Genomic DNA, 24,162 nt, shown 5'->3' with positions numbered 1-24,162 from the left:
AATCATAATAAAAGTTTATCAGTATCTATTGTTAGAATCCAAAATTTTGCTTGGAAATATTTTAGTTTATTTTATTATATTAAAAAATGTCTCTAAAATTTTTGTATAATTATTATTTTGTAATGTTATATAATTTACTTATAATTATACTACGTATTCTAATTTTTAAAAAATAATTGAATTTATAACACGAAAAACTCTATTTGATATCTTTTTTAATTTCATTCTCCATTTTAAAACTTCATATTCAAAATCTAGATACTCCAAAAACAATTATTAACTGTTTTCAGAATTTGCACAATTTGTATCGTAAAATTCAAAACCTATTTTCAAAAGAAAAATTCAAATTGTCGATCAAACACATATTTGTTGAACCGATAAATCTAAAAACATAAAACAGAATATGGGTTGCTTTCATGGCCAAACATGCTATCAACCTCCTCGTATGTTCTCAAAAACACAAAACATCAAACAATTGTTGCTATGCCTTTCTATAAAAAGAGGCATCCCATTACAGAACACAATTCACAACTCAAAAAATACCAAGCATACATATCATAAACTCATCTTTTCACTGCTTGACATAATCTTGAGACAATGCTATATAGGATAATCAATAAAATTGAATAACGCTTTTACTAATGAAGGAACAAAGTTTGATACTACCAGTCAAACCTTTATCTATACATGATGAAGTTGTGCACAAAAGAATGAATCCCATCCTAAGACCATACCCAGCAACGTTCTCTATTATTGCACTCGATGCATCCAGACAACGCAAGAATCCAACCTAACTGAGAATTTGATCTCGAGGTGTTCCGTAGTCTTTGTCTTCTTGAAGCTACCCAGTATTCTCAAATCTACATAGATCATATGAGATTACAGAAGGGAGTCGGAATTAAGAAAACAATTCCATTGGCCATAAGAGATGCAAGACTTAACTTTGAAAGTACATAGAGAATTTACACAGAGAAAGAGCAAAATAAAATAAGAGTGTTCCATGAAACAAATAAGTTCAGTATCGTGGTTGTCCAAGGTGAGCCGATCCTTTCCATTCATTTGGACCGGAAAAAGGTTTGGATGAAATTTCTCCACAAGACCACTTTCTCTTTGAAATAGAGCTTAACTAAAATCCTCGGTGCTTTTTCTTTAACCGAAATTATTTTTTAATGATAGAATGAGAAGAGACTAATGCTCAAATTACAAAGACATAATAAATATAAGAAACTTGAAATCTGGATATTAATAGATGCTTTCGGCTATGTCAACTAGGTTGACACACCCATAGTATCATCATCATATCTACCTAGTTGAGATAAAGGAACTTAATAACAAAGTTAAACTAAGAAAACGAAACCATTTCAGAATACAATAATCAACAAAGAACTTGAATTGAGCACACTAAGAAGAAACTAGAAGATAGACTGAACCAAAACGATTAGACCATTCTATAGACTTATCATCGACCACTCTGATTTTGCTCGAACCTTGACTACATTAGACCACAGTAGCTTGAGCTTTAGGTGATAATGGTGGACTAACAGTAGCTGGGCTTTAGTGTATATCTGATTGTGAAATGCAATGCATTCAAAATTATAATTTTTTTTCTTGAAAAGATTATTATAAAAATGAGGTAAAGTTCAAAGTACAAGAGGGTTATATAACGAGTAATTAAAGAACTAGGGATCAGTAGATGCACCCGGACATCTCAACTAGGTTGACACCCCCTCAGTGTCCTCATCATATCCGAAAATATACAAGTGAAATGCCATAAAGCTAGTAAAAGTGGTCCAAAACATAAGACCTTTACATCAGCAGCCTATCATTAACAAAAGATTAAAGGACAAATCTAAACCGGACAAAAACAGGCCCCTTGCCTAACTCTCCTTAGCTGGACTCAAAATGACTAAACAATAAAAGCTTGTTAGTTGAGATGAATGTCGACCATGGAGCACCATGATGAAGCATTTAAACGGAGTACTCAGATCAATCGACCATACTAAAGCTGTATTGTGGAAAAAGTGTTGCTTTCTTTCAAACCATATTTCTACTAACAAGGCCTTGACTGCATTGCACCAAAAATTGATAAGGTTTTCTTTAAATTTGGTCCAAAGAGAATTTGCAGCACATTACCACTAATACTGGCATTGAAAACCCATCTGAAATTAAAAATTTGCAGCAGCCTACACCAACAATTCATTGCATAAGGACACTTGAAAAAAGGTGTTGAAGGTCTTCTTGACTCATACAACATAGATGGCACATATGAAGAGATAGGCAATGAGGGGGAAGCTCTTTTTGCAGTGAAGAGGCTTAAATTCCATTGAAGCATAATCCATACGAATGTGTTGACTCTTTTAGGGCTCTTGGTTTTCCAAACCCCGTGTAAAGAAACATCAATGGGAGAAGCAAGTGATAGATGAGTAACCAAGGATTTAGCAGTGAAGCTGTCACTTGGTTCTAGGGACCAAACTTTCTTATCTAGGATAGAGTTTACCATTTTCCCATTTAAAGAAATCATAGTGATTGAAAGCCAACAACCTCCTCCTCTTTCAATAATCTTTTGAAGTAAACTGCCTAGGAACTAGTTTGGCTATCCCAATGCGCGGAAATTGACCCTTTAGGCAAGAGGACAAAACGAGATAATCTAGGAACCTACAGTCTAGGGGAATATTATCCAGCCTTGGATCAGTCCGAAAAAATACTCTGCTGCCATTACCAAATTTGAAGGTGGATAGTGCTTCAATTTTGCGCCATTCTCTTGAAATACTAATCCATGGGCTTCTCAAACCCAAATTCTCCTTCCCGCTAGTGTGGCAAAGAAAGGGGCGGATACTGCGGATACTGTGAATACTTTTAACTACTTTGCACCACAAGGCCTTCTGTTCTACGTGATCTCCATCCTGATTTTGATAAAAGAGCCATATTTCTTATTCTCAAATCAGTTAGGCCGAGGCCCCATCTCGTTGGCTTTTGCTGATTTTAGACCAATTAGCTATGTGGTTTAGCTTTTTCCCATTATTACCTTCCCAGAAAAACTTCCTCATGATTTTTTCCAAATTATTAGAAACTGAAATTGGCATGAGGAAAGTTGACATGTAGTGAGTAGGGAGATTGGAAAAGATTGATTTTCATAGTGTCGTTCGTCCACCACGAGATAAGTTGTACCTCCTCCACTTGCTTAATTTACCTTGAATTTTATCTACAATGGGCTGCCAGATTAAGGAACTTTTTGGGTAGCCTCCAAGTGGTAAACCAAGGTACATTAAGCGAAACTTTTCTACCTTACATCTTAGTCTTGAGGCCGTTTCAGTGGTCATTCTTTCCTCTATATTAATTCCACAAATGACAGATTTTTTCCAATTGACTTTTTGTCCTGAACACCATTCAAATAAGACCAAAGTCTTTTAGAGGATTTCCATCATTGCCTCATCATTTTTATTCAAATAAGACCAAAGTCTTTTAGAGAATTTCCATCATCGCCTCATCATTTTTACAGAATATGAGTGTATCAACAGCAAACTGGAGTAAGGAAACAAGTACCTTGGGTTTGCCTACAATAAAGCCTTCAAACATTCCTTTCGCATGTATCATTGAAATTAGGCTCCTTAGAACTTCACTAACTAGGAGGAAGAGAAATGGGGAAAGTGGATCTCCTCGTCAGAGGCCTCTCTCTTGGTGCTTGAATTTACCTCGAGGTCGGCCATTTATCTTTGGAATATTTGGGATCGTGCACATAACCCATTATCCATTTGCCATCAAAATTTTTGTCCCATTACTTTTTCAAGGTCCAACTTAATCAACCACCCTATCTTCTTTTTCCTCTGTATTCTTCCACCACTTCGTTGGCAATGAGAATGGGGTCTAGAATTTGCCTTCCTTTTAAAACGGCACTTTGAGGAGGATCAATAATGCTTGGAACAATCTTCTTAAGTCTTTCAGCCAATACTTTTGCCACCAGCTTATAAGACAAAGTACTGAGACTTATCGGCCTGAAATCTTTCACCTTGGAAGCATCCATTTTTTTCTTGATTAAACAGATGAAATTTTCCATTACACAAGCATTGAGCTTCCCATTAGCATAGAATTCCTTAAAGAGGGATGGAAATAGTTCTTCAATTTATACCAGAATTTGATTCTTAAATTTGATTAAGAATTCTGCCGTGAGTCCATCTGGCCCCGACGCTTTACTTCTCCCCAACGTTTTCACTGTTTTTATTTCTTCTACTGAAAATTCTGCGGTCAATCTTTTATTTTGATCATTGGAAACTACTGCCCAGTTTAGGGGGTGAAGGAAAGTGGCCGGCTTGTGGAGCTTTTGTGTATAATGACCTGTAGAAGTCAAGAATTAATCCTTCAATCTCCACGTATGAGGAAGTTGGAATCCCTTGGTCTACTGATTTGGAAATCAGATTTCTTTTTTTTGGCAGCTAGAAACCGATGGAAGAACTTGGTGTTCTCGTCCCCTAATTTCATCCAATTTAATTTACTTTTCTGAATGAGATCTCTTTCCTCCCTTTTATATAGTTCCAGAAGGTCAGCTTTCATCATCCATTTTAAGGTACTACCTTCTGATGCCAAATCCAGCTGCTCATCCTAATCTTCTTCGTTTGCCAAAGCTTTCAGCAAGCTCTCTTCATTATGTTTCCTGGCTTTTTGACTGTCAAGGTTCCATTTCTTCAGCTGAATTTTTAAGGATCGAAGTTTGGAAGATATTAGAAAACCCGACCATCCTTGGTGACTTCCCAAATCCAAGGAGTTCTCAATGAGTCTGGAGCATTGTTTGTCTAACAGCCAACTATTACAGAAATGAAAAGGGGATGGCCCCCAACTAAAAGCCCCTGCCTTCTAATAATAGGGGGAAGTGATCCGAGAATAATGAGCTTGGCTTGTTACTCTGGAGTATACAAACAATTCATCACATTCAGAGTTAATTAAGAATCTGTCTAGCAAGGATCTGGAAATTATGTTGCCTTCTCTAGACCAAAGTGAATTTCCCATTTGAGAGTGGAATTTCAAACAAGTTTGATTCTTCAATAAACTTCTTGCTAAATCAATTAATACCCCCAGTTTAAATACTTCTTGCCCAACCGGCCACTCCACCATGTCCTAGACAGAAGAGGGAGCCAACTTTGGACTCTAATCTCAGATATGTCCACACTGCCACTCCACCATGTCCTAGACAAAAAACCGGTGCTTAAAAAGATAAACCCAATGCTAATCATGAGAAGACTCCAATTAATCCAATTGTCGAATCAATTGATAATTGTAGTAATTCTGTTTGTGGTGAGAAGGAGACGGGATGGGGGGAACTTTCATGAATTTAGGAAGAATGAAATGCTTAGAAAATGTTCGACTGAAAACAAGCAAGAATTCCATTATCTTGTCCAAGAAATATGAGAGATGGTCGTATGATACACTTTCTTCAGACTCAAACAAATCAAGACATGTTTTGAAACTAACAAAAAAAAAAAAAAAAAAAGAAGGAAAGAAATAAATACTACAGATATGTTTCTCGTTCTAGACAGAAAAATGCGAACTGAGAACCAATTCTCTTTCTCATTAGGACACAATTCCTGCATCAGATGCAGCCAAGAAAAGAATAAAAGGGAAGATTTATCCTCCTTATGACAAGCTTTAAATACAACATTTGTAGTAAATGAACCAGACAGACTATGGTCATACCATACAAATCACTGAAACATTTGCAAAGGATCTGACTTCTTTTAGGTAGTTACTACGATTTCAAATAGAATACTTTCCACCAATACACTGACAATGACTCACTGGACAGTAATCAAAAATTATATTAATCACATAGTAAACACAAATTTGATTGTCCATTTAAGGAATGATGATCTTTTGCATAAGCGTTCATGATTCATGTTAGTGGTAGAACTGATGAATCACATAGCTAGAGGATAATAAGAAGCAAATAATAAATGGTCTTAGAAGAGGAGCCATCGGAACCATTATATTTTAAAGAAACTTCTGTAAACCAATCTTCTCATGAATTAATTAAACATGATGCCTGAAAATGCCCTAACAATTGAACAAGGAATATTCATGTACATACCTTATTTGAGTTAGTCTATTGGATGTTTGTCAGCTTGCCGTGATGTATAATGCGCAGAAAGCAAAAGTAGAGAAAGAAAAGCACTGGCCACAAAGATTGCATCGAACCATCGGTGATAAAAGTCAAACTGAATATCTCCTCCTAATACATCTGTTATGATCAACCTGAGGGGATAAGAGCATTAACAATGAAATCAATATATTGCCGGCTATTCATTATAATTGCAAAGCGAGAAAGATTTACAGATGGCAGTATCGATTCATGTATTGAATAAGAAACATGCTTACAACTAGAGAGAAAAAGTTAAAAAAAAAAATAGGGGAAAACTAAAATTTTGTAACTTTTGTTCAATACCAAGGCAAATATAAACAAAAATTTCTCTGACTAGCATTAATAAAAAAACCAAGGTGATTTAATTAAAATTTGAGCAAATTGCAAAAACCATCCTAAAGTATGGTTTAGTTGCAATTAAATCCTCACACTTTCAATAATAACAATTGGGCCCCCCAAACTTCTAAAAGTATTAAAATTGGACTCTCGAGCTAACAATAATGGTAGAAATTGAATCCACGAATGATGAAAATTGAGTGCCCAAAATTATGTAATCAGTACAATTATGTAAGTTTGAGGGCCTAATTTTAAATTATGGATAAGCTTGAGAACCTAATTTTTAATTTTGAAAGTTTAAGGGTATAAATTGCAACTACCACCGTACATTAGGGGTGGATTTTGCAATTTTCCCTTAATATTTTTAGATTGTCAAGAGCTGCAACGAGGCCCTCTAAATCCAGAATAGTCATAAATATTTCTAGCTCAACTTTGGGAGTTAAAAAAATCTTCTATTCTTTCGGTTAATTCCACATGCATTGAGAATTAGAATTGGATTCCATGTCCCATTTTCTATATCATATCGTTTTTAGTACAAGTATTCTTTATCCACACAGATACTCCATACAGTAAGCTAAAACTAACTCAAATGTACAATATAATTTTATACCTGTACTCCGTTGCCAGGCTTTTTCTTATCAAAAGAATAGATGAGACAAAGTACATTCCCATAATTTCAGAGAGAAAAAGAACAACATTGCTCGAAGATCCACTTCCAACTCTAGAGACTGCAAAAAAGAACTATGCCAGCAAAAAAAAAAAAAAGGAAAGTAAAATGAATATTGTATATATTTAGGCTTCAAGGTATTGGTACAAGCTATTAAACAATAAGGGAAAATGATAAGTGGAAAATAATTGCCAAGTAACTGCATTACTTTCATCCCAACAAAAAAAAAAAAAAACTGTTGCAGTTAGTCACACTCACACAGACACATCTCGCACGGAATAAGAATATCCACTTGAATCCAAATTATAAGAATCATGAATGTTGCAACCATATCCAACTTACAATAGAGAACGGAAGCTTCAAAACCAATCTTAATTACTTTTACAACATATGTTCCTTTTGCAAAATAAAGAAGTAGCAACAAAATGGTAATACACTTAGAACATCCCCTCAGTTTGTAGAGGCATAAAATAAAATAAAAAACAAAAAGAAGGAAAGCGAACATCCTAAATATCTCTAAGAACAGGCAATTAAAATGAAAACCCAGACTATACCTTCATTAGATTGGTCAAGAAACCTCGTACAGATATTACGATCAACATGCCAATGAATAGTAGGGATATATACTACAGAAGAAATAGAAAGAATGTCAGAAAAACCAAGGTTAACAGAAACCACCAAAAGAAAAAAAAAAAACTCCACACAAACGAAAAGCTTATTTAGGGTTTTTCTTTTTCTTTTATTTTTATTTATTATTTTTTTTTATAAATAATTTATATGCCTAACAACTTCCATCTGATTTGTTCCATGACTGACGGCACTATAAACTCCAAGAAGCAGGGTGGTCAGAAAAGGACTAATAGAAGCCACAAACAAAACGATTGTGATGAATTAAAAGTTGATCATATATTTATAGCAAGTTTCATCTTCACCTAACAAGTCTATCTGATTAATTTTTCAGAAGAGAATGAAAATTTCATTCATTAATGATAGAAAAGGATGAAGTTAGTAGACTCCCACCACCAAAAGGTGTAGTACAAGAATGATCTCCAATTTGAAATCGGTGGGTGAACAAAAGAATTGGATATGGGTTCTGCCAATGATAATATTTGAAATGTTGAACAAACATTATAAACGATCGAATATGCTGACATCTTTATAAAAGATTTAAAATTTCCAATATGGCTAGAACCGTAAATTAAAGTAAATCAGGTGAGTGAAGCTAACAGTCAATTCACGATGGTGAAGTAAAATTAGCACCATAAAAGACTACCTGAGACAATAATGCAGCATTGATCCCGATGTCAAAGAATTGGAAGAATATGCTAATCGTCATTGTCACAGGATCAACTGAACCAGCCTACATTATTGAAACGTGGAAGACATCAAGTAGGTAAAACATGAATTGAAAAACAAGGATTTAAAAACATAAGAATCCCTTAGCTACATCTACAATATGAAATAATAAAATAAACAGTAGAAAATTATAACAATACCTCCTTGAAAACAACACTTTGCAAAGACTGCAAAAAAAAAAACAGGGGAAACAAATAAAATGAATCAGATACCAAGATCATTTTACTAGAAATTGAAAAGGAAACAAACTTGGAGTCATTAAAGATTACTTCTAAGCAACAAAAAAATCCAAATATACTTCTAAACAACAACGGAGAAGTTGGGGGTGGGAGGATTCAAATTGCAGACCTTTTGGTCGCTAACACATACGGTATGCCAGTTGTGTTGGGGTCCTTTGGCAACAACGGATAAGTTTTAATATTATTAAGAGATCAAGTTTGAATGATAAAAGAAATTTATAGTATAATTTAAATAGTGCATATAAAGTTATTCCTATTTCTTACGAGTATTACAATAGAGGGATTTAGGGAATGAACGATACTTCCTCATTATTTTCCATTTTACTATTGGCTTGAGAATTAATTAGCAAGAGCGGTAACCTACTAGTTGATAGTCTTCTGTTCTGAGCTAGAAGCACTATTTTGCAGGAAATCTAAAATTATAAGATAAATCATAGTAGCTGCAAAAGAAAGAAAAACGAAAATAACTAACTAGAACTCATTAACTAATAAGAGGTGAAATTATTTATTTGGAAACATAACTACTCTTGCATTAGTAAATATGACAAGCTTCATAAGAGGTCCCCTGGCTATCTATCTCTCCCAATAGCTGTCACCTTACATGAAGTACCAAGAGATACAGATTCATTCATTCAATAATTGCCACTTTGCCGCATCACTCTGCACCTTTGTACAAGGTTCTCTTGGATGGTGCATAACAGGACCAGGGGATATCATCACTCTTCCTACGACCCACCCATCCAAGAAGGAGAAGAAGACTCTTCGGCAAAACTTTTTTACAATGTATATATGTATATGGATAGAACAGAGAAATTAAAAGAAAGCTATAATACAGAAAACACAAGAATTTATGTAGAAAACTCTCAAAGGAGAAAAACCATGAACCAGAAAAATACTACTATGTGAAAAATTATTACAATCACAAAATATTTTTCAATCCCCCATCCTCAATTACAAAACCACTCTCTTCAAAACTTTTGACCACTCACACCCTTCTTACCACTCTCAAACTAAGGAAATGCAAAGGGAATTAACTAGAGTTAGCACACTCAAACTTAAAGTGTTTTTAATTGCGACATCTTAAAACAAAAGAGATGGGCTCATTTATACCTTAGGAGCCACCCCCTTTAAAAACTACCGATGTCGGATTTCTACATCTTGCCAAACCCAACAAATTCCACCTTGGCAAGGTATCAGAAGAATCCACATCTGCCTCCATCGTCTTCACCGACAATTATAATTCCCAACTCAGAGAATTATAAATCACTCCATCATAAAGAGTAGACCACTTGGAATACCACATTCCAAGATTTTTTTTGGTCACATGCCGATAGACCTTGCTAATATTTTTGGTGTAACTTTAACCTACTTTGGCTCACCTAGAAGTCTTTCTTCTTCTTCCACTTGTTGACTACCAGTATGGAATCCTCTTGTGAAGTATGTCTCTCACTCTTTAGTCTTCTTTCTTCTGATAGAAGTTTACAAGTAACCTTGGCTTCATGTGTCCATAAGAAGAAGGAAGTGATCAGATAAGTTGGAGTGTCGTATCTTCACTCCTATTACCTCCGGCTTAGAAACAATGTCATTAAGAACACCCAAATGATCTGAAACTTTTGTAATTGCCTTTATTTGCAGTAGGGAAAACTGCTCCTTCAAGTACAATCGATTTGACATGCTCTTCGTTTGATACGTTACTTTAAGTTTCTCCCAAAAGCTCTTTGGCAGTCGAAATTTTATGCACATTTGCAAAAACATTTTTTTGCCAAATTTAGTTTGATTGCACTTACAGCTCTCAATTCCATTGTCTCCCAATCTTCATCACTCATGCTGGATGTTGGACTCTCTTGGACCACAATCACCATTTGACTCTTGAAGCACCACTGTTTGGTCTTCCCTTCAAGACTTTATCTAACCTAACTGCTACAAGCCAAAAATTGAGCCTTTCATCAAATTTCTCCACATCAAACTTTACTAAACTCGCAAGGTTTAACATGTCTTCTTCACTCCTAGCAAATCTGCAAAAAGTGAACAACTCACACTATTCACAAACACAGCAACCTGTTTCGAGAATTCTTTTCTTCTGTAGAAGGTCAGACACCGTTGCATATTTAAAAATTCAAGAAACAACGAACCTGACACTCTAATGCTATCTGTTAGGACAACAACCCCTTCAAATATCTTCACAATGGTAATTGTTCACTTTGTGTATACACCCTCATGGCTTTGCTTTTGGTACAATGCCAAAAGGCTTCATACCAATAGAGATGTCCTCACTTATATACCCATGATCATCCCTTCATCTAACCGATGTGAGACTTTAGTCACATTACAATTCTTCCCTTGAACAAATTACTATCAATCCTCCCCTCAAATAGTCATCCATCCGCAAAGCTTTATCTAAGCTAACTCCTCTTTTCGGAGCACACTGGCCATCCGATAGAGTTTAACCATGAAGCTCATCATGACCTACTTTCGAGGCTTTGCTACATCTTTGTTCGACACCTAAGGATCCTACAGGGCTCTAATATCACTTGTTAGGACAACAAACCTCCCAAATATCTCTAGAATTGTATCATATTATCTACTTTGGGTAAACACCCTTATGACTTTGCTTTTGGTACCATCCCAAAAGGCCTCATACCAATGGAGATAATTGTCCTCACTTATAAACCAATGATTATCTCCTCATCTAGCTAATGCAGGACTTTGGCATTCCCGAGAATCCAACATGGTTAAGTTAGAGGCATCACTCTGATACGTGGTTGAACTCTATTGGATAGACAGTATGCTCCGAAAGGAAGAGTTAGGCAGAATGGATGACTATTTGAGGGGAGGCTCCGTAGTACTTTGTTCAAGGGGAGGATTGTTGGAAATGCGATCAAAATCCCACATCAATTAGATAAGGGGATGATCATGGATATATAAACGAGGACAACTATCTCAATTGATATGAGACCTTTTGTGGGGAAACCAAAAGCAAAGTCATGAAGATATATGCGCAAAGTGAAAAATATCATACTATTGTGAAGAAATTTAGAGGGTTTGTTTTCCCAACAAGTGGTATAAGAGATTTGGGTTCATAGTTTCTTGAATTTCCAAGTATGCTCTATGGTTGCAACATTGACTGACCTTCCACATTAGAAAAGAATTCTTGAAACGGGTTGCGGTGTTTGTGAATAGTGTGAATTGTACACTATTTTTAGATTTGCTAGGAGTGAAGCAAATATGTCAAATCTTACAAGTTTAGTAAAGTTTGACATGGAGAAATTAGACGAAAGGATTAATTTTGGCTTGTGCCAAGTGCAAGTCAATGGTGTGCTTATACAAGCTGGGTTACACAAGACTTTGAAAGGAAGACTAGGCAGTTCTTCCAAAGAGTCAAGTAGTGATATGTGTCTAGAAAAGTCCAATGGAGGTTCTAAGGCGTCCAACATGAGCAATAAAGATTGAGAGGGGATAGATTTGAGAGAGGCAAGTGCGTGCATGGAATATCAACAACCAAAGAACTTCGGGAGAAGCTTGAAGCAATGTATCAAGCAAAAAGCATGTCAAATCGATTATACTTAAAGGAGCAATTTTTCTATTGCGAATGATGGAAGGTACAAAAATCTCAGATCATCTAGGTATTCTTAAAGGTAAGAGGAGTGAAGATAGGAGATGCAGACAAGGTTCTCCAACTTATCTAGTCACACAAGACTTGTGGACACATGAAGCCAATCTTGAAGTATGGGAAAGAAACTTTAGATTTTGCTGAGGTTACTAGTAAACTTCTGTCAGAAGATAAAAGATTAAAGAGTGAAGAGCATACTTCATAAAAAAATCCAGTACTGGCAGTTAATAAATGTAAAGAGAAAGAATTCGTGCAAAAAAGGGTTTGATGGAATGTGGATAGTCTGGACACATGAAAAAGAATTGTCTTGATAGAGCAAGTTTGTCAAAAGACTCTGACTCAGATGCTAGCATTGCCTTTCTCGCTAGAAGAGACAGTGACACCCTTTGAAGAAAACAAAATTCATCCTCGTGGTATGTCCGCTTTACCGTGATAGATGATATAATGTTAGCAATTCTACAGGTTTGCATACAGCCATTGGCTTTGTGGTTATGCAAGGTGTGTGGTGGAAGTTGTTATGTCGATGGTTGAAGAACTTCTAGGTGGCCAAGTAGGTGGAAGTTGCACCATAAATATCAGCAAGATTTGTGACGAAAAACAAAATTCTTGGAAGATGGCATTCCAAATGGTCTATTCATTATGGTGGGAGTGTTTTGTAACTCTCTGAGTTGAGAATTACAATTGTCGGCGAAGCCAATGGATGTTTTAGAGATGTGAATGCTTCAAACATCTTGCCAAGGTAGAATTTTTTGGGTTGGCAAGATATGGGTAAATCCCTAGGGGTTGCTCCTACACTATAAAAGTAGGTCATCCCTTTAGTTTTTATATCCATTCCAAAATCAATACACTTTCAAGCCTTTGTGTATTGACTCTAATTAAATTTCCTTTTTGTATTCTCTAATTCGAGAGTGGTAAAAAATGGTGTGAGCAGTCAAAAACTTTGAAGATAGTGGTTTTGTAATTGGGGATGGAGAGTGAAAAATATTTTGAGTGATCGTAATAATTTTTCACATAGTAATATATTTCTAGTTTGTGGTTTTTCTCCGAGTTGAGAGTTATCCACATGAATTCTTGTGTTTCCAGCTTTATTATTTTCTTTAATTTCCCTGTTGTTTTTCTGTTTACTCGTGTGATAGAATTGGGAGGCTTTCCTCAACATGTGGATATATATATATACACACACACACACTCTTTTATCTTGTTGGGAACTTATGGTTGACATGAAACACAAAAATATTCTTGGATAAGCACCAACGCATCTATAAACTTGTTGAATCTACTTCGTTGTGAGCTTTGTCATGAAGTAAATCATCTTTTACATTTTGTAATTACAGTTTTAACTACCCTCATGTTTTATTGAATGTCTCTTGTAACTATCTACGATAAGACTTCCTTTTATATTCTATTTCATGATATCAAATGAATGGTTTCTACCCTAACAACTAATTAGAAATTTTAAGGAAAGAATTAATTTGAAAAAACTGTCACGTTTACTTCTTCATCCCATCAATTTAATATAGAACCCACTTTTGTGGCTTTAAATATCTATTGTTGAACATTATCATACAAGAGTTACACAATCAATTATTGAAGACAAGAACCGATTCTTTTTATTGACCAAAGACATAGAAGGAGCAGATTAACAAACCTTAATCATTTTATACACACAATAGATAGAACATGCATAGCCGAGTAGATTTTGCATGTGACCCCTCCAGGTACGTGAATAAGTTGCCGCCTCCTGCCAAGTCAGAAGAACTGTGAAGTAGTTTCCCAAGTAGAAAATGCTGTATCGAGAAATATATGAACCAATAAATGATTAGAATAACAATTGCTAATGCTTCATACTAGAGTGACCAACAATGCACTAGTAATTTACTAATCAACCTGGCAACTACAGCATTAATAGGTACAGTTGTGTGTATATACAATTAGAAAATGGCCTATTACATGCATCACTAGTACTTATAAGAAACAAAGAATTAGTTTTCTAAAAGAAACTTATCCAACTGTTTTGATGTGTTTTTTTTTTCCAGATTTGCAGATTATCCATTCAGATCTCAATTGAGTGCTTTAGCAATCAGCTATCTTTCTTTTGTAGTCAAGTGATAAGCATGTCTTTCTTGATTTAGTGCTTTAGCAATCCGCCCTCTAGCTCTTCCCGAGGTCTTTCCTATGCTGCTCTTTACTATCTTTTGTGTGCTCCCTCTGTTACCGCTGATGCTCCCATGTTTTCTTCAGTCTAGAGTTCAAAATCTAAGACCAAGTTCTTGTTTGACAGATCTTGCACAGGAAGTTAATACCTTAGACCATGTGCAGAGGTGTCCTCTTTGTTTGAAGCCTCCGTGGTGTACCCTGTGAAGAGGCACGTTGGAGGACTTTGACCATTTTCTCTGGAGCTGTTAATTTGCTCAGTTGATTTGGGCTTGATTTCTGGAGTCCTGCAATGTTTCCATGGCACAGCAGAGATCTTAGGGCAACGTTAGAAGAGGTTCTGGTACACCCTTCCTGCAGAGGCAGATTTCTTTAAGTTTCCTTCTTACCACTTTCTGGGATTTGGTGAGAAAGCCATCATAAAATTTTAAGGGGGGAGAGAAGTCTGGGGAGGAGGTTTGGATCAGTAGATTTCTTAACTCTATGCTTTTGTTTCACATATGTTTAATCATTACCACCTATACTTGATCCCTTTGGATCGGAGTTCCTCCTTGTCCTTGTACCTTGAGGAATTCCTTTTCTTGAATCTCAGGTCTCTTTTTTTTTTTTTTTTTATGTCTTGTATATATGTATATATATATATATATATATATTTGAAAAAGTCTTTTTAAGTATAACATGGGAGTAGTGGGGGATTTGAACCTAGGATCTCTTGTTCTCAGCAACAAACAGATACCAGTTGAATTGGCTCATGTTGGCTATGTCTTGTATATTTTTTATTTTCCTTTCTGAAAGCTCAATTTTTATTAGAAAATAAAATTAAAGAAAACTAAGATTAGTAATAAATTTAGGAATTGTCACTCCTAGTCCTAATGACCCTTTGTGAAGTTCCGTTTCCAAAGGGTTTTTTTCTCCACTTATTCTTCATCGCTGATTTCTTCCAAATGGAATGGAATTTTGTAATTTCCTCGGATGTTTTGTACATACATACCACACACACGCGCAAACAGTCCCCAGTACATCCAAGTACAGAAACTGTCAATCCTCCCTACATTTCCAGTAATATTTACATTAGCTCCTAACATAGCAACTTCTACCATAACTATATAGACATTTTACCTTCCTCTGGAAAGAAAAACATAGTAAATTACGATAAAAAAGCATAACTATCCAGGGTACTTGAAAGCCAAACTTGCAAAAGTGAAGGAAAAGGAGACCGTTTCTAGTCTACAAGCCCATACACAAATTCAAAGCACTCTTGGGCCATTATAAATGATAGTGAAGAAAATAATAAGCAATTATGCTATAAATTTCTACACTCGTACAAATAGTACAGCGCAAACCTTAGCTTGACGAAGTTCATAGATTTCCAGGAATAACTGCTTCGATAGCTCCTCCAAAGCTTGTACTTCTGCTTCCATATTTTTAATATCTTCGTATATGATCCCAGACAATTGGCAAAAATAAAATAAAGATCCAAGGTCAAACAAGGAAAGTGAAAATAAAACTACAAGGATAATCATATAATATCATGGGAGAATGAAAAATTCAGAAGATCGTGACACTTCGTTCACATCTTTTATTTTTCTGCGTTCAATTCATAAATGTTTTTAATGACTAATACTAGAGATCATACTTTATCAAGGAAAAAAGAAAGAATGTAAAAAATGAATTTCAGACAGATGCTGCAAGAAATTGAACGAGGTACTAAATAATTTGGGAATAGAAAAAAATGGAAAAGAGTAACTTTAAAAGGATGAAAGACTGTTCTAACCTTGCTCTTTTTGGTCCTCTTGTACTGATCGAACTACAGTACCAACTAGGCGCTTAAAGAAAGATCTATTCTTGGAATTCTGTAACATTCACCCATTAGCATTTGGTGATGCAATTAAATATCAAGATCTTGTATGTGTCGAGAATTTTGAACAAGTTCTTACTGTCACAGTAAGCATTCAAATTCATTAATATTTTAATATGACAACAAATTACATTTTATAAAACTGAGTTAGAGAAATCTTGGACTTTATTTTAGTGATTTCGACACAACCAAGAAAATGACCACCCACACACTTCATATATTTTTAAATGAAATACCCCAATTCCCAACTCAAAATAGACTAAACCAATACAAAATGCAAAAATTTCTTTTATAGGAAATGGAGCTTCCATAAGAAACATGGGGAAAAAAGGGAAGAAAATCCAACCCAAAGATCCAAGCCAAACTAACTATTTAAAAATGGCTTCAATCCAAAAGTAAAGACCTAACAAATACTTACAAAAATGCTATTATATTGACAACCAACAACCTATTAAAATTAACAAAGAAATAAAAAAGAATATAATATCACATCATAGTCACTTAAATTAATAACTAAGCTGAAAAACTTGCTACTTATAACCTAAACTCAAAATTAGACTCTTAAAAGTTCATAGAGAATAAAAAAAGGTCCATTGAGGCCAAAATTATATATAATCAGCATGGAAAATAAAGTCAGAAATACCTTCAAATTATAAAATTCCAGATCTTATCAGCTAATAGAACTAATATTAAGAATCTAAGATACCTCCTCTGAGCCAAGGACCCGCTCCATCTCCATTTGGGAAAGAATAATTTTCTTTTTCTTTGCAATACAAGTCTCGAGGGATTGCATTAGTTGTCTTTCCAAGGCCTTAATTTCAGTTTCCTCAATCTCTCTACAAATTATAAAATAAACCATATGCACAATGAGAAATGAAAAACTAAAACAACCTCAAGGTAGAAATAATTTTTAAAACACGTCCATTGTGGATAAACTGAACAAGGTAATATGAAGGGCTTCCCCTCATTCCTGTCAAACTTAGAACCTCCTAAATGAATTACATCTTGCCACAAAGATCTCACGTTTTAACTTGCAATATTTGAAGTGGTAGTATTTGAGAATGAGAGTATCCAAAAACACTATTGAAGGAAAAAATTGAACTGAAAATTCTGCTTAAATGTTTATTTTATTATGATTATGATTATTTTTTATTATTATTAATGTATGAAATTTTCAAAAAAGAAGGGAAGAGAAAGCTCCCATCCAAAGGGGTAACAAAAGACATCTCCAATTGGAAAAAATATTGGGAAAGAGAAAAAGAGAAAAAAAAAGAGAGAGAAAAACAGGGAACTCAATTCAGCCCAAATGATTATATCGCAAGGAACTAGTAACAGGTACCTGATGAAGAGAGACAAATAACTGTACGGCAAATTTACAGCTCCAAAACCAGATAGTACAGCCATCACAGTGACCCCAATCACCCCTATTCTGCTGACCAATTGAGGCATGGTAAAGAAGCCTGAAAAGAAAATGTTCTTTAGAAAACAAAACCAGAAACAAGCTTTTCATTTAAATGTGAAGAGTTACAAACAAACATAAATGTCAAAAGTTAAAGTATTAAGTAAAACAAACAGGTACTAGCATTGAATTTCAAGGGGGTATTCAATAACCGGTACTAACATGCATACAGGAAAATTTTAAAATATCTGGAAGGGTAGCAAAATTAAACATTAAATTCAAAACACCCAACCTTTGTCAGGAGAAGGCATTGGAAAATGAACGCCCATTCGCCAAAAAGCATAAAGAAAGGCCAGTAAGAATAACATGGCTCCAAGAGCAGCCCGTTCCTTCCTTACACCTAAAATAAATGTTTTTGCATCACATAGGAAGGTTAGGAACAATAAAAGTTATCACCAGAGCAGAAAACCTCATTCTACCTCAAAATAAATAGTCAGATCTTTTCTTTTTCTTTTTTGGTTAATTTTTTAAAAAATTTAGTTATAAGGAATACTTTCGTTCAGACAATCTCAAACTGTGCACTAGCACAGCCAGACAGTGTATTCTAAAGGCAAAGTCAGCTTGTTGTGCTTGTGCCATACACGGCCTTTACACAAATGCAACAATGACGGTACCCAATGTTTCAATCAGTAATCTCAGTTTGTCCATGAGCTTGCAATCAGCATATATTGTTGAATATTAAGTTTTAAGGAAGCCGAATTTTGACCCCAATGGTTTCAAGGATAGAATTTGCTGTCACAATAAAATGAACTCGGCAGCGCAACACAGTCAAACTGCCTCATGAAACAACAAATTTCCCATATTGATAGCATCATGTCTTCACATCAAGGAATAAAGTGGCCCATCATGTTGAGAGTTCCATGAACTGTTTATCATAAAAAAAATTGGAGGATAACTAGGAAAGAGCGCAACAAGCACCTCTTTCAAGATACGGAAGGTGCCTTCAGTAGCTCCCTTGGTCATATTATTTTCCTCACTATGTCATGTCATGGTGTGTGTATACTGCATTTTATAGATTATACCAACGGTCCTTTTTATCGACTGGAGAAATCTTTTACATAAACCGTTCGGTTTGGGCTTCACCCTCTTATAAAAAGTATATATCTATATCAAAATTTTGGTTGGTTCATTTTCTTATTATTATCTTTTGTATGCCCTTGTATATTCTTTCATTTTACTCAGAAAGCTCATTTCCCTACCAAAAAAAGAAAAAGAAAAAAAGAAACTGAACTTTTGATGAGTTGTGTTCTAAAGAAAATTGTAATTTCACTAGTGATTGAAAAAAATGCAATTTTTTGACAAATGAAAACCTCAGATTCAACCTTAAATCCCTTCAACAGAATTATTGAGTTTTTAAGTGTATTTGATATTCTTTTCATTCTGTAGAAATATTGAGTAGAGTCAAGAAAGGAATTTTAAATAACAAAAAGTTACTCTTACCTCATATGTGCAACTTTTTTATTATAATAACTAATTCATAAAACAATTGTTTTATTTAATATTTACAAAAAACATAAAAGGATAAAATAATTTTAACAAAACTAAAAATAGTGACATTCAGTTATTAGGCTGACAAGGATCTCATACCACTATTGCAAAGCATCAAGTAACAATGATAATAAGGCAACATGAAAACCAGCAAGAGTATGAGACAGAACAAATCCACCTTCCAGTTCATCCATCTTGCCCTGTAGCAATTAAAATAAACCAAAATTAATGCACCTAAATTATGAACAACTTGCATCAATTCAACCATGAAAAATAACTGTAAAATACGTGGATGATATGATGTTATTTTGTTCTGGGAAAAGGGAGCCCTTCCTCATCCTTAACCATATAGCTTTCTTTGAAGATATGTCTGGGCTAAAAATAAATAGGAGCAAGTGTGTTATTCTTGGAATTAACATAGATCAAGTTAAGTTGTGGAGGTGGGCTAAGGTGTTTGATTGTGAGGTTGGCTCTTTCCCTTCTTCGTACTTCGGCCTTTCTCTAGGTGGCAACCCAAGATCTTTGACTTCTTGGGTTCCTATATGTTAGAAAATTCGTAAGAGATTGGCAGCGTGGAAGAAAGGGTTCTTTCCAAAAAAAAAAAATGGCAGATTAACCCTAATTAGGTCGATGTTGAGTGGAATCCCTATGTATTATTTATACCTTTTCAGGGCTCCCTACCTCGGTGTGCAAGAGTACTGAAAGATATATGAGAGATTTATTGTGGGAAGGGGCGGATGAAGAATATGAACCTCACCTGATCAATTGGTAAGCGATGGGGCACCCTATGAATTAGGGGGGTTTTAGAGATCAGTAATCTAAGAATCTGCACCAAAGCTTTGTTGGCCAAGTGGCTTTGACGCTTTTCCCTTGAAATCGATTCTTTATGGCATAAGATTATCGTGAGTAAGCATGGAACCCATCCTTTTGAATGGCGACGAAAGAGGTTAAAGGCACACATTCTGATCCTTGGAAGGATATCTCTTTCGAGCTTCCGACCTTCTACCGGTTTACTCGTTGCTTTTAGGGGGATGGTAAGGATACATATTTTTTTGGGGGATTAGTAGGTGGGGGGGCTTCCCTTTGTTCTTTATCCACATCTTTATCATTTATCTTCTTTCAAAAATTGCATGATATTGGATCTTTTGGTTGGGTCCAAGAATCTCGTGTCTTTCTCTTTCAAGTTCCGTCGTAATTTAACCAATAGGGAAACGATGGAGGTTGCCTCTTTTCTTTCTTTGGTTGAGGGGTGCAACTTTAGGGAGGAAAGAAAGGATGTTCGCATTTGGAGTCCTAACCCCAATCAAGAATATACGTGTAAATCCTTGGTCAGTCTGTTGTTGGATCCCTCCCCTCATAAGGAGTCTATTTTTATGTGGTCTGAAGGACAAGGGTTCATAAGAAAGCCAAGTTCTTCATTTGGAAAGTCTTGCTTGGTCAGGTTAACGCTGTTGATAGGCTTGTTAGGAGGAGAACTTCGCTTGTTGGGCCTTTTTGTTGCTTGCTTTGTCAAAAGGAGAAGGCAAACCTTGATCATCTTTTTTGGGATTGCCAATATGCACGGGACATGTGGAACTTTTTCCTGTAGGAGTTTGGTGTTAGCTATGTTGGCCATCGGAGCATTTGAGCAAGCAAGATTCCTCCTCGATCTGCCTTTCAAAGAGAAAGGGGTTTTTATGGCTTGCAGAGGTATGAGCTGTTATTTAGGACATTAGGGGGGAGAGAAACGATTGGGTGTTTCGTGGTATGGAAAGGGATCACAGTGAGGTTTGATCTTTGATTAGATTTCACGTTTCCCTTTAAGCTTCAATTCCAAATACCTTTGATAACTATTCTATTGGTAATATTTTACTTAGAGCACCCTTCTTTTAGCCAGAGTGTTTTGGTGGGCTGGTCTTTTTGTATGCCCCTGTATTCTTTCTTTTTTTTTTCTCAATGGAAGTTGTTATTTCTATAGAAAAAAATGAAAAACAAGTGTGAATATACTTTGTGGCTTCTAAATGAGGGAGATCTGTTGTTCAATGGTTTCGCTGGGGACCATTCATGGAAGCATGTTATAGGTAGAAACTTAATTGCATTTAACCTTTAATCCCTACCATCGAACTTCTATATTTCTGATCTGGTGACTATCAAAGAGAGTATACAGCATTCCATCAGTGAGTAGATTTTCTCAGAGACACATGATGTTTGATGAGATGAAATTACAAAGAAAAGGGAAATTTCCAAAAGAGAGACAATGAAAGACCTTTCCAATTGGAAAAAAAAGTAAAAAAGTTAAAATGGTGGAATAAGGGAGGACATTTACATAATTTCAAAACCAAATTAACTATAGCATTAAAAAACTATAATAAGAGACTTCTTTTTCTTGGAAGATTCTTCTATTCTGTTCTTGCCTCATGTTCTAGCAGAATGCTGAAATAAAATTCTCCCAAGAAGCCTTTTTTCCAAAATTGCTTTTTTAGAAAGCTCACATCAGAGATACATGATGCCAACTCTTCATAAGCCTTTGGAAAGCAAGTTTGCAAAAAGTCTCCCAGAAAAGGAAACATATCTCCACATCTTGGAGATACAGAAAGTAGAATGTAACTAGGCTGTCATGCTCATCAATGCTGAGGTAATGGCAGTTCATCTCTTTTTGGCTTGATTCTTGGATGAGTTGCGGAGTTATTACTACTATTTTCCCTCGTCTTTTTCAACTTATTTGGACAACTAGTACATTTGCTAAAGTTTGGAATTTTGCTCGTGCCGCTTAGGATTTGAGTTTTCATTGGAACCTCAATAATTTGGAAACCATTGAATTGGCTAATCTTTCTCAGGAACTTTAATGATTGGTCTTGGCTGCTAGATTCTTCCAATAGTATCACAGGTAAACTCTTATGGATGCTCTTGTTGGTAATACTACACCAATTATTAACAATCTTATTTGGTGATTTAGAATGATACTTATCCAAAGGAAGATTAAAATTTTTCTGTGGAGCTTAGTCTTAGTGCAGTTAACAAAGCTAATTGTCTACAGAGAAGAATGCCTTATTTCCACCGTCCTTCTTGGGGTATTATGTTTTAGTCAATTTAGAGTCTCCTAGATATTTATTTGCTCATTGCTCCTTTGCTTCAAATTTTTGGATGACTGTTCTGGAGGCTTTTGGACCTTGGTTGGTCTTTGGCCCTAAACATCATCTATGATCTTCTATCTTTTTTTTTTTTTTTTTTTTTGGGGGGGGGGGAGGAGGGGGGGCGGCAATCTTTCCATGATGCAAAGAAATTATTATGGCTTGCTCTCGCCTCTCAACCAAGTCTTCTATGGTTCTTTGGGAGAAAATGAATGGTGACTTCTTCAGGGATATTTTTTTCGTTTGATTATTTTATGAGTTCGATTCTTTTTCATGCATTGTATTGGTGTAAATGTAAAATCGTTTTACTGATTATAGTCTCCCTACTATAATTTCAAATCAGAGAATTTTCTTGTAATCCACCTTTAGGTGTTTGGGTTTTTACCCCTTTATATCATTTTATCAATAAAATATGCTTCTCCTCCAAAAGAAAATATATATGTATCTAATTTAAAGAAGTTGCATCTCTTTTGCTTAAAAAAAGTTGCATCTCTCTACTTGCTTCCTTCTTCCTATTTTTAGAGGATAAATAATAAGGTAACTTCTTCTAAGACAATGAACCTTGCAAAATAAAGAATACAAAAACTATAGTTCTAAAATATCCTAAATAGTATACTCAAACAACCTGCCATCCTACCTAAATTTCAGATTACTTAGCTTTTTTCACCCCTCTTTGAAAATGAACCTGTTCTCAACTTCAATCGAGGAATGTGAAAAATGGGCATCTTGTAGCAAGTGTACCAAGGACTAAAGGAAGCTTTAAAAGCCAAAAAAGAGAAGTGAAGGACTCCAACCATAAAATCGTTTCAAAGCTCTTCCCAACCAAAATAATAGTCCAAGAAAAATAAAATGTCCAAGCAATTCACAGCTGATGTAAACTAGCCCTTCAAAATATTGATCCTTCAAAGCAATGTCTAATAAACCAAACCAATATATATAATCCTTCTGTACAATTACATTCCAACAGAAAATTAAAAAAGCAAACAATTTCAAATATAATCAAATAAGCAAGCACTCGAGACCAAGTACTCCACAAGAACAGAAGAGGGAAAAAAATCCAAATACCAAAAACAAGAAATAGGTCCAAATTGGCCAAAATTTCAGACATACAACCGAGAATAGAATTGACAGAGCAGAAATAGAAGACAGGGGACTCACTCTTTGGAAAGAACAGGAATGATCTCGAAGAGAACGAGCTGAAGTAGATTGCAGGAGAAAGCGAAGACGACGCTGAAGATTATTTGAACAAGGACTTGCTTTTCTTCGTACTCTTTGTAAAGCCTTCGATTCAAGAACCATAACCCTGCCCATCCAAGAAGAGAAACTGAACCCACAGCCACCACTCCCTCAAAGATCGACCACCCCCACCCCATCGCCCCGTCGCTCCCTGAATACAATACCTCCGTCGGCATTTAACGGCGGGATCTCAGTCCTTTTTTTCTTTTTTCTTTTTTCTTTTTTCTTTTTTCTTTTTTCTTTTCCTTTAAACAATTTCAATCTCTCACTCCGAAGTAGATTTCACGCTTCCTGAAAGCATACTGCCATTTTTACATTTTACATTGTCTTCTCCCCAACTTCCATTTTAACCTTCGAGTGGATATATATATTTTGCTAACATTTGATCACGAGGTTTATAATATGTACATTTTTCTACCTATGATCTATATATGACTGTAAGTTAAAAGTGTCACCTTTTAAACTTTAATAGAATATTAGTTATTTTGAGCTTCAGCTAAAGAGTAACTAAAGAGTAAAATT

General features: G+C 35.3%; 1 protein-coding gene across 1 annotated transcript; it reads right to left on the bottom strand.

The window, feature by feature from the left end:
- Nucleotides 1-524: 524 nt before the first annotated feature.
- On the bottom strand, nucleotides 525-23,930 carry LOC103498398 (GPCR-type G protein 1). Its single transcript, XM_008460984.3, has 14 exons — nucleotides 23,563-23,930; nucleotides 19,394-19,494; nucleotides 18,039-18,146; nucleotides 17,687-17,807; nucleotides 17,054-17,183; nucleotides 16,264-16,342; nucleotides 15,833-15,921; nucleotides 13,984-14,076; nucleotides 8,627-8,653; nucleotides 8,404-8,490; nucleotides 7,685-7,756; nucleotides 7,074-7,204; nucleotides 6,077-6,240; nucleotides 525-860 (listed from the first exon to the last, which is right to left on the bottom strand). Exons 1-13 carry the CDS (start codon nucleotides 23,814-23,816, stop codon nucleotides 6,087-6,089), a joined length of 1,446 nt encoding a protein of 481 aa, XP_008459206.1. The 5' UTR covers nucleotides 23,817-23,930; the 3' UTR covers nucleotides 525-860; nucleotides 6,077-6,086.
- Between the last annotated feature and the right edge of the window lie 232 nt (nucleotides 23,931-24,162).

The sequence above is a fragment of the Cucumis melo genome, chromosome 11, assembly GCF_025177605.1.
Source record: "Cucumis melo cultivar AY chromosome 11, USDA_Cmelo_AY_1.0, whole genome shotgun sequence".
NCBI lineage: Eukaryota > Viridiplantae > Streptophyta > Magnoliopsida > Cucurbitales > Cucurbitaceae > Cucumis > Cucumis melo.
The sequence above is the reverse complement of the archived record's forward strand: the minus strand, read 5'-3'. Positions and strand labels throughout refer to the sequence as shown.